Source organism: Drosophila mauritiana, chromosome X, assembly GCF_004382145.1.
Source record: "Drosophila mauritiana strain mau12 chromosome X, ASM438214v1, whole genome shotgun sequence".
NCBI lineage: Eukaryota > Metazoa > Arthropoda > Insecta > Diptera > Drosophilidae > Drosophila > Drosophila mauritiana.
The window spans coordinates 3,184,545-3,196,390 of record NC_046672.1 but is presented as its reverse complement, the minus strand read 5'-3'; the positions used below and the strand labels follow the sequence as shown (position 1 = coordinate 3,196,390).

The 11,846-nt window shown below is 42.6% G+C and overlaps 1 protein-coding gene across 8 annotated transcripts in view; it reads right to left on the bottom strand.

Annotated features, from left to right (window-relative positions):
* LOC117148073 (cAMP-specific 3',5'-cyclic phosphodiesterase) overlaps nt 1–11,846 on the bottom strand; it is a 93,608-nt gene that overhangs the window by 48,612 nt on the left and 33,150 nt on the right. For 3 of the 8 annotated variants that reach the window (XM_033315272.1, XM_033315274.1, XM_033315275.1), the window contains exon 3: nt 9,379–10,546. The exons of 3 other annotated variants lie outside the window; for them this stretch is intronic. In XM_033315272.1, coding sequence (XP_033171163.1) covers nt 9,379–10,508 — 1,130 coding nt within the window. In that variant the 5' untranslated portion in view covers nt 10,509–10,546. Of the gene's footprint in view, nt 1–809; nt 1,620–9,378; nt 10,547–11,846 lie in introns of those variants that run through there. 2 more of the 8 variants (XM_033315278.1, XM_033315281.1) reach the window with 1 other exon arrangement.

Here is an 11,846-nt window from a genome sequence, read left to right as displayed (position 1 = left end):
AAAGTTGGGTTTTTTTAGAGATTGAGCGATTTTCGATACTCTTGTTATATTGGGCGAATTAAAAACTTGATTTTAGAATTTGAAATAATTTAATTGAAATCTTTTATTTATTTTTAAATACTTTTTTTTTACTTTGAAAACTGTTGAAGAATTAATTACATTTTTAAGAAGACAATAGGGAATTTTTGGAATTTGTTTTTTAATTGTTCTTGGGAATTTTAACTTATTAAATTTGCGTGCTGATTTTTAGTTCTTTCGAAAATAGATTTTAATTTTAATATAATTAGGTTTCTAAATTGTCTCTCTCTTTTCTAAAAAAAAAAAAAAACATTTTCTAGCCCAATTACCCAGTTTTTAGCAGTTTTATTAATAATAGTTGAATAATTTCGTTCATATCAGACTGAATATGAAAGTCGTTTGGATTGTTTGTGGATTTTGGTATTATATTATTTGTAAGAAATGGCCCATTTTTATCGTCTAGTGAGCTCTCTTTTGACAAGATATTTATCACTAATTTAAATTGGTTTCGTTATACACATATATTAAGATCAGTTTTTGCGGTGGTTTAAGTTTATTATATTGGTTTTGTATTTGTTTTGCATTTTCACGTATTTACTTCGTTTTGGGTCAACTTCTGTTATAGATTCCAACTATGTTGTTATTTAACTATAGTTATTCAGTACGAATTTTAGTATTTTTTTTGTGGCTACCACTCTTGCATTTTTTCTTTAGTTCCAATATGGAATTTTACCTATTTCTTGAGAATCTTATATATTTGCTTTGATTAATAACATGTGTTGAATACTCACTCGCATTTACTATTATCTTTCTTGTTTTCAATATTTCTTTTGAATATGGTCTATTTTTCCAAATACAACTATCTGTTTATTCGTGTATTATTTTGTTATAATGGAGCACTCCAGATTTGTTGTATTTTCACTGAGGGTTTTTATTGTAACACACATCGAAGTTTTGATTATTTGTATAGTTATTATTTTTGCAACTTTGGCAATTTTCTTGGCTTTACGATTTTAGTTGGAAGAGTTTTGGTAGTTTTCAAGTATTTTGTTGCTATCAGTTTTTAGTGTTCACTTGCGTGTGCTTTGTTAGCACGCCTTTTGCATTTTTTGATGCCGCCCTTTGTTTGGTTTTTGTTTTGTTTATTTTGCACTAACTTTTAAACGACTTTTGCATATATTTTCTGTAATTACTGGCCATATTTTTGGTGTATTATTGTGTAGCTTTATTTTCCGCCGCTTATCATTTCACTCTGTTATCTTAACTTCTGCTGCTTCTTTTATGTAATTTACAGCTTCTCTTTCTCTCCCCTTCTCCTGCTTTTTGTTGTTGTTTTGCACACACGTGCGAGGAGCACTTAAAAAAAAGGTAATGCACAAGAACAAAAAATTCACGGGCAACGCTGTTTTGTTAAGCGATTATTTAGCACTTGCGACCACTGCGCGAATTTATTGTTTATTATTATTATGATTATGGATGTGGTGCTTCTTTATTTTATTATTTTTAGGCGGCGCGCGCGCACACACACGCACCCACACGCACACACACACACGAAATGCGATATGCGTTGTGATGCCGATGCGATGCTCTCTGCTGCAGCGACCGCACTACACTGCCGCAAAAAGCAGCGGAAAAGCAGAGAAAGGCAGAAAGTGGCGGCGAATTGCGCCGGCAGCGACGGCGACTTCGGAGAGCAGGAGCGAAAGAGCGCAAAAAGAAGATGAACAAAATGAACGCGTGCGCGTAAGAAGTGAATGAATCTATTTTGTCTAGTGTTGAATTCAAATACGCGTTCATCAAAATACATAGTTGTTGACCGCAGATGCTAAGTGTATACAAATCAAATTAAATTATATCATTGCCCAAGGTTAATATAGAAAGCTTGTTTTTCGCGAGAGATATATTAACTGTATGCCCTTAATATTAGTCCAAAATGCTGATCAGAGCGCCAACACAAATGACTGCGAAATTTACTTTTTTTATGCTCACTCAATATTTGCAGAGTATTTAAGGTGCGGTGCGACCATGACCCGCCTTTTCTACTGAATGAAGTGCGCAAAGTAGTAGTAGAGAGAGCACCATTATCGGAGTACGGACCAACTTGAAGAAATTCCTGAGAAATTAGGTTCTCAAAGAATTGCTTTTGTCAGTTGGCGGAGGAAACATTGGTGGTCATCAATTATTATTGTTTATTTGCGCGACCATTAACTATTATTTACTGTTTGCTGGAGAGAGCGGACATTTCAGAATTCTCTTTTGCGCAGAAAGCTGCGCGCTCTTGATTCCAATCAGCCCTCTGCTCTGCCGCCGTGCATTCTTATCAGAACCGCGCTGGCGACGTCGCTGCCGTTAGCTGTTGTCTTTTTGCTGTTGTTGCGCACTGCACTTGAAAACTTCATTCACGCATCTTTTCTCCTTTGCAATTTGCATTTTGGATATTGGCAAGACCTTATGATAATGTGTTATGGTGATAACTAATCTGGGGTCAAGTAATGGGCGCGGTGGCAGCGACGCCGGCAGAGCGGCAATTGCAGCGTTCGACGGCGAACTCAAGTGGTTGACGTCTTCACTAACACTAGACTACGCGGTTTTGGACTTGCGTCAAATGTATAGGTCTTCTAGCTACACTTTTATTATTATTTCAAGCGTTAGCATCAGCAAATCTCGACTCTGGCGTCCACTGTCTCTGTGCGACTATCGTACTTGGCTCTCGTACTTGGAACCCGAGGCGTCTTTGATTTCCAGATTAGATGACCCCCTGACTTGACCCCACCCATGAGCTCAAACTCTCCGACCAGCAAACACAAACACAAGCACACCTCGTGCTGCACTACTACCAGTACTCACTGCCGGCATTCCGGCATTTCGGCATTAGCTCTTAAGCTGCCCCAGGTGCCCCAGGTGCCTCAAGGTGCTGCACGCACAAACAAGCGGAGAATCCGGGGTCGGGGGCCATCTAAAAGTTTCAAATTTCTGTCGGCGAAGGTGAAAGTGGCCTGAAAGGAGCCCCGGGCTCGAAGTGCAATTATCCTGCGAGAGTTATCCATCAAAAATGCCGCTCGCCACTCGTTCTAATGAAACTTTGCTGCTGAGCTGGGTGAGGTTTTCCAAAGGACCGCTAAAAAGGGAGAACAGGTGGAGCCCGAGCTGCTTTCGCCTTTTTCGGCGTTATGGTTATGACCGCCGCCAAACCAGATGGTATCGCAGCTCTACAGTTCCCTGTACATTAACAGCGAAAAGGAGATTCATCCAGGAAAGGAAGTGACTCTCGCAGCGAGGGCTGATTTCAGAGTTTCTTTCAAGTCTATATAGCTCTATCTATCTATCATTTAACCAATTACTAATGCAAATGTATACATTGGTACTAACTTATTTTGAATCCGAAAAGTGTTGTCAATTAGAATATTCGTAGGTGATATTTAATCTATTTGCACCTCGCTTTTTGTCAACTCTATTTCACAAAAACGTTATTAATACCCCGTGTGTCAAGGAGCCCCCTTAATCTATTTCCCCGCTGGCCTGTGTCCACTTTTGCTTTGACAAACAGCCACAACAATAAAAAAGGAACAAAAAGTGCAGGGGCGGGGGAAAAGCAGAAAACTAATGGATGGGCAATGGGCAATGGCAATGGCACCCAAGGGGGCTGGCTTTAGAGATAGGCGGGATGAGGGGGCGTGGCAGGGGTCCTGGGTATCTGGGCATCTGGGAGATATACATACATATAGATATACATATACATATATAAATAACACCCGGGGAGGGTGCTCAGTTCGCTGTTTATTGGAGAGATTTTTTTGGGGAACGCCGTGAGTCAAATATTTGTGACAAAAACGGTGGTTTTGTGTTTCTCGACCCGGGAAACTCGAATTTCATGAGGCTCATGAAGGTGAAATTACCTGAATGGTTTTGTGTTTTGTTCTTCACTTTTTTATTGGTTCAATTAATGCCTTGAATAGAAAATGCCTAATTTTGTGAGCTGTCACCAATACATTTCATTAGGAAACCAAAACCGAAGACTTCCATTCCTGGAAATACTACTGCATCTTTTTGCTTTTGAACGCGAACGTTTTGCTATCGATTGCGGAGAACTTCAAACAAGCTAGTTTGTAACCGAAAACATTTTTCATTATTTTCCTGCTCCGATTTTTTTCGTGCTTAATATTTTTCAATTTCCTGCTCTTTGAGCTCCGCTTTCGCTAGAGATTTTTCGCCCCGCCCGCTGAGCGTGTGTACCCAAGACCAACAGCCACGCCCACGACCACGCCGCCCCATTGACGCACAGTTAACGGTACAGCCAGCGGGCGGTTGGGCGGCTGATGGGCCGTGGGCGATGGGCGGTGGGCGTGGCGGGCGGACAAACAAATTGCACGCGTCTCTCATTTCTCATTTCCCATTTCAGTTGCCTGATGCATTTACAGTTGCACTCGCAGCAGCGCCAGGTGGGCGGTCTGCCACGCCCCTGCGAAACGCACCGCCCTCGTCTCGCAAAGCCATACATATACAAAAAAAGTTGATGATTTTCGAAATATACACTGTACTGACTTCATAACACCAATTACATTACAAATGTGTCATGGTTATACCCACATAGTGATTAATTCCACAAAACTATATATTCCACGAAAGAATTTGCTATAATATATAGTTTTTTTTTCAGTGCGTCAGCTCTGTTTCCTTGTCTAGCCACTGCACATACCGAAAAGTTAATCATAAAAACGCCGAGTGAAAATGCCAAGGTTCAACGTGTTGCTGATTGTTTTTTCTCCTGGGTGTCAAATTGTTAAAACGAAGTGGGTAAAGGGATTCAGGAGAAACGTTTGAAAAAAGGGCGGACCGACACGCCCACCAACCAGTTGCACGCCGCGTATACGCAATAATCGCTCGCACAAAGCCCAGAGCTTTTTTGTCGAGCGTTTAAAGTTAAAAATATGTTCCATGGCCGAAAATTCAGATGCAATCGAGCTTACCCAAGTCGCTTAATTAAAAACGTATCGTATGCATTCAATCAACTTACCTGTAAAGGAAAAGAGACAATACGATAAATTAGTAAGTTGAAATTATACCTTATTTATCTTATAGCTACAGAAGAGTGCAAACAATCCCATTATAATATCACTTACAAAGCTTTGTAAACATTTTCTTATTTTGGTTTTTCCAGATTTTTTTTTTAAATCCTGACCTTAAGCAACAAAAATAACATTAAGCAAGTTTTATTCAACTTTCAAAGCTTTAGACAGCTTTTCCAGAAAATTCAAGTGTGGTGAAAAGCTGTGGGAAAAGTTGTGAGCAATTTTCCAAAGCTCTGGGTTCGTCGCATTGCTATTGAGCTTTCATGGACTAGATTCTTTCTAAGATGAATGCCTCATTGAAGAAAGTATGCAGGTTTCTTTGAACTTTTTTCACCTTTTGCATGGAATTTTTCAGGAATTCCCTTAGAAATTCCCGTAAGGAAGCATTAAACATACTAATTAAATTTGCCAACAATGAGGCACCGGACTAATAATTCTTTAGCTCCCTGAGATCTCCTCTCTTTTCCTTCGCTTCCTTCAGCTTTTTGTCAAAGTGCAGCAAGGATTTTAAAGCTCAGCTGGTGAGCAGCTCAGAAAAAAAAGCGAGGATAATGGAAAAGGGAACCGGTCCAAAAGTCACTGCAAAGCTGAAAAAAGCAGTCAAAGCGAAAATCTTACCCCTTGGGCCAATCCACGGATTTTTGGCAAAAAAAAGGGAAATTTTAAGGAAAAAAGGAGGAAACAAGAAGGATTTAATTAGGACCAAGCAGTTCAGAAAACCAAATGAAATAACCAGGTTTATTGCAAAAATAAAAGCTGAACAAAATGTAATATTGTTACGTCTTCTATAAGAAAGTGGACACAGATGTTGTGCATTGTCAATTTTTTTGAACCGAATCTCACTCCATTTCAATTGGCTTCTTCATTCGACGCTTGCAGTGCAAATATATTAAATTCCCCAACTCTTTCCTCGTTCGTTGCTCCTTTCTTTTTAATGGTTTTGAGTTTATTATCATTCCTTGGCATCCGAGGGCTCACCTTTTCCGCCTGCTTCTGTTTCTCGCCCGTGCCTGGCATTTTCCCATCTCGGATTGCCTTTATCTTAGGGATATACTTCAAATGGCCATTCGAGATTCCGCTGCCTTTCTTTTCCCTTTTTCAAATGGCCTTGCAAATGTCACACGTGTCGTATGCATAATATTATTCATGCTATTATGTAATGCTCGCATTTAAAGCGAAAACCGTCAGGCAACAACAATTTAAATAGCAGTCAGTATGAGCACAATAATGCATGATGTTTGCTAATTATTGCATTGGCTCGAATTTCATGTGCATTTTATTTGCAGTGCCCAACTAGTAACATTCATAGTTTATCTTATGCCTCCTAATTACTTAGAAAATCGAAGTAACGTATTAAATATCGGAACTGTCTAAACTAATGAGTTGCTTACGAACTTCAACTAATATCCTGACAATAATAAAGGTCCTGGCGGCTCTCTGGCTCTCATCTTTTGTTGCGTAAATATACCTTCATTAGCGCCTTAAAGTGGGCAACACTCGACTGAATATTCGCCGGTGGGGAGGACGAAGAGTTCCAAAATAAAATATGCAAGCAAAGGCACGTTTTAAAGGCGAACAAGGCCCATATCCTAACCGACTAAGTCCCCTTTAACCACTTTTTGTCGACACTTCTTCCCGAGGGAAAACCGACTGCCTGCATCTTTCTCATTTTTGAAAAGGGGAAACTTCTGAAGTTCCTCGGGGAAACGACTGTTAGATGACTATTACACGCATGAAAAATAATATGTTGTAGCAGCTTAAAGTTATTTATCTGAAATACAGCATGAAGATACCTCAATGATTTTCAAAATTTGTACATATACTTTAACAATTTCATGCTGTGTAGAGAAGTGCTTGCCCTAAAGGGTTAACTAACCCAGTTAGCCGACAAGAGTTCAATGGCTTAATTAACAAATTACGTGTGCTGATTGATTCACAGAAATTCAAAACAATTTTGAGGCCTGTCCTTAAGGATACAAGACCCAAAAGTTATTGGCAAAGTGTTTGGTACATTAATGGGAAATTGCACCCTGCCATTAACCTAGATATTGGTTAACAACGTTGAATCGACCTAAGGCGATTCGTTTATTTTCTGAAAATAGGAGCAATGGCCAAAAAAGGAAATTTAATGAAAGGGACACTTTACCATTTTGTTAGCGTTGAAAGTTTCACACATTAAATCTTTCTAAATAAAAACTTGAACTTCCAGCCGCGACAGTTATCACATTTTAAATGTCCGAAAACTTTTGTTCACTTAAATCTTTTTTTGGGCTGCAACTTCTGGCGCTCTGAAAATCCCTCAATGCCATTTAACCCACCGACAAACAAGTCGGCAATCCGAAAGCGCCGGATTTCCTTGGGGGAATACCCCTTTCTGAAGTTGTTAAAAATGCGGGCTGCGTCACCGAGCCGATCCCCTGATAGCTTAAAGATTGGAGTATAATTTATATAGACATTAGCTCGCCGGCTTGGGGCGTCGAAATTTTCAATTCATTGCCAGCCAAACCGCCGACTTTGACATGTCATATAAATGAGGAGCACCCCCAGGACTTCTCGTCCTGCCCACTCCATGCGCCCAAATCCCGGAGAACTGTATACATTTTTGTGCTGTTGTTTTCTTTTTTTTGTTATTTTTTTTTGGCCTGTTTGACTGAGGCAAACAGCAACAATAATAAACATTTCTTCTCGGACCATTTGTCTGTGTGTTTTTAATAATAAATAAACTGTAAACATAAGTCACGCATACCGAGAGACCGGCCGAAAGTTGAGCCTTAAGCTTCAGTCCCGGATTTATGAGGGGGCCAGGGGTCAGGGGTTCGGGGGGTTTGAGGGGATGAGGGCACCCAGGGGGGGTACCCTGCCTTGTGGCCAAAGCTATGCAAATGTTGCGGCCTGCTGGCGAATCTGTGTGGATTTTTGAAGCCCCTCCCCCTCCTATGCCTTCAGAAGAACAGCCAAAATTCCTTGGCTCCTCCACTATGTAACTTCCCATTTTTCGGCTAATTCCAAAGGGAATTTTTGATTTGGGAATTAATGTTATGACTGAAGTGGAGGACCGACTTGTTGGCCAACTGATAAGAAGCCACCGCAGAATGGCATGTTATCCGTGCGATTTATTAGATTTTATTTACGGGCTTAGGACGAGAGCATAAATAACTTTAGACTTTAGTTTAAATGTTGATTAGTCGAATGTGAAGAGTAGAAGGACATATCTGCACATTTGGGCATAAATACAAAGAAATACACCACTATTTATTTTGAAATTTTATTTCTGTATACATTGAGTACTTTTACCACACTTTTAGTCAGTTTCCGACTTACCCCTTTTTTGTTATATATACGAGTATGCACTGTCTAAAAGTGTCTGAGAATTACGCTCGACATTTGTTTGCGTTTCAAAAACAAATATGCAAATATTGAGCAACAACTGTCAACTGGTTAATCCCCTCCCTCCCCCTCCTTCATTTTCCCTACGCTTCAGTTATTTCGTGTTTAACCATTAGCGCGTATAATGCTTCATAGCGATTTATTTTCGGAATACACAACACTCACTTCTCTCTTGGCCCTATTTGCATTTCGTTTCCTTCGCCCGCCATTATATTTAAATACATTTAATGGACGTAATTCCAATAATTGTTTAAGTTTCCCTTTCTCGATTTCCTTTGCGCTTTAAAATTTCACGGCCTGGCAGCTTCAATTGCCCCGCGCCCCCTCCTTCGTCTCTTTTGGGGGTTCATTAAAATTATTCTCTTTATTTTCAAATTATTTTTTTCTGTGCCTGCTGGTATTAACATATTTATATATATTTATATATATATATACCTGCTGTCGCTGCCAGAAAGAGAGACAGGCAAAGACAGAGAGGATGCGGAAAATAAAAAACATTTAAATTTAATTATACGACTATGACAAACAATTTTGGCATTTTGACAACGCTTTCGGGGCAGGCGGCGTCTCTGCAGCAATTCTCGTTGTGATGAAAGGCCCTTACCCCCCTTACCCCCACCCCCCACAACTTGCAACAGCAAGTCAACAATTAGCAGCGGGTTCAATGTGCCATCAGAGTCCAGGACACGGGCAAGGATATAAACAGGTTCATTAGCAAAGGGGAAACTTGGGGCCGTGTCCTTTGGCACACTGAATTCGAGCCAGCACAATGGGCGAATTTAAAGCAGGCAGAATTCAGTGGACAAGCTGACAAGCTTCATAGAAATTGAATTTAATGTATTTCCTCTTTGCTAAATTACTATTCCAAAGGGCGGAGAACATTGTTCCAGTTATATGAACTCACCCAAAGAGGTCCGAATCGCTGCCGGGGAAGCTGATCCTGGGCGAGAGCGGCGATCGTCCTTGGGCCCGCTTGAGCATGTCATGCAGACCGGGCGGCGCGTGAATGGGACTCAAAATGGTTATCTTGCGACTGCCCGGCGGCGCCAAGAAGCCACCGCTCAGGGTCAACTGGGTGCGCATGCCCGCCGACGAGCTCTTCATCTCGATCGTTTCGGCCGACTTGGAGATCAGAATGGAGGAGGACTGCTGCAGGCCCAGCTTGCTCATCGACAGCTGCATGGATCCCCCGGTGGCGGAGCTGTCAGTTAAGTTTCCGGCGGACTCCACCACGCCGGCCACACTGGCGTCGTCGATCTGGGTGGAGGCGCTGCGGATGCACTTCTCCGGCCGTGCCCCAGCCACTCCGGCTGCCGCCTCCGAGTGCGCCGACGTGGAGCGCACAAACTGCCGCACGTGCTTCTGATGGGCCGTCAGAAAGCCGTGGGCGCCCTCCGGCTGCTGGAGGAAACTCTGGAAGCGAGTCTTGCTGCTGGCCGAGCTGGCCGAGTTCGAGTTGCCGCCGGCCAGGTTGCTGGAGCCGCTCGCTATAAACCGGGTGCTGCTGCTGCTGCTGGTGCTCGTGCTGGTCCTCTGCTCGCTGCTGGTGATGATCGAGGTGGAGCTCTGGGCCTTCAGCTGCTGGGCCAGCGAGGCCGCCGCCGAGGAGCTCAGCATCTGGGCGGCTCCGCTCGTGATGGTGGTGGCCTCGCCCACAATCGTGCTGGACTGCAGGCTCTGGCTCCTCGTCGAGCTGGATATGATTCGCTGGGACTGCTGCTGCTGCTGCTGCTGGAGCTGCTGCAGCTGTTGGAGCTGCTGGACTTGCTGGGCGCTGTCCTGTTTGCTTTGCTGCACAGTAGTGCCGGCACTACTGCTCATCGAAAAGGAGTGGGTGGCCACCTTGGTGGTGCTCGACGTGCTGGAGAACTTTTGGCTCTGTACCTGCACCTGCTTTTCGGGGGATCCCAGCTCCAAGTCGGCCATGGAGCGCACTTCGTCGGGATCCACCTCGCTGGGTGTGGTTATTATGTATTGTGGTGGCGCTGCTGCTCCGCCTCCTGCTGCTGGGCCACCATTACTCTCCTGGGACATGGTTTCCTTTTATTTCACCTTTTTTTTCGCGTGCGTTTCTGGGGAACAGAATTTATGCTTTTAATTTTCCCTGCGCGAGTGACAAACTCTCACTCTTGCCTCAATGCATTGCATACTTTTTGGGTCGCGGGTGAATAGTTTGGGTTTTGGGGTCGTTTGGAGCTGGGCTAAGTGAATGGCACAAGTGGAATCTCCGTCTGTCCCCAGATCCACCAACCAAAACACGAGAGAACAAAGCCACCGCAGGAAAGAGGTGATGTTTAATTAAGCAACAAAAAATTCCCTTTAAATTATAGCACAAATTTGCTATGGAAGTGCAGAGAATTTCTACCGAGAACTTTCAATGAGATAGCTTTATGTTTCCCTACAATTATGTTCTCTAGAAAACAGACAACAATTTGTCTCTAAGGACTAAGGACTTTCCTTATTATAGGAGTATAAAGTTAATTCATTATTAGCTGTCCAAAATAAAAGCATTAACTTTGCGCCGATTTTCACACATTTCAGAATAAAATCATTTCGTTAAACCTCATTAGCAAAGTTCGTGGAGCATTTCCCGAATGGCCAAAGTTGGCTTCGAACTCGAACGCAACATGTAGTGCCCCCGTTTTTCGCCACCCCCCCTGAATTTTCCACCCCCCCTTTTGCCGTTGGCGAAATTTTCTTGTTTTCCACTTTCTTTCTGATTTTTTTGCAGGAACATTTTGGTTTTCTCTTTTCATTTTTATTTTTTTTTGACTGCGTTGTTTTTTGTGTTCTTTTTGGAGCGTGGCTTTTTTCGCTGGTGTGCCTTAACAAGCTGCATAATTAACCTGTGAACCGTGACCGTGACTCTGAGCCACCCCCTTGCCAATTTCGCCGCCCCTGTGTCTCGTCGCGGTCATCCCCTGTTGAGTTCCGAGCTCCGAGCTCCGAGCTCCAAGCTCCCAGCAGCCAGTGCACGCTGAAAAGCGAATTATTATTTGAGCTGGCCTTAGCAAACTAACAACAATACGCTTTTAATTTGGTAAAAACAAACGGAAATGCACGAGCTTGTGTTTCATACCACATCTCGTCTTTTTCTGCAGAGCCATACTTAATTAACCGACATTGATTACAACCGTGACTTTGTTTTTCCGACTTTAGATTCCGGCCCTTGCTCATTTCACCCCTTCCGTTTGAGAAGTTCCCTTCGATTGGGATTGAAGTGGAACGGGAATGGAAAGCAGGAAATGGGGCAACAGGATTCAAACGCAATTTTTCACGAGATTTCTGCGCGAATGTCTGAGGTCCTTTTTCCCTTTCCCTTTCCTTTTCCCTTTCCGCTTTTCAATATTTACCGGAGAAAACCAATCAGAT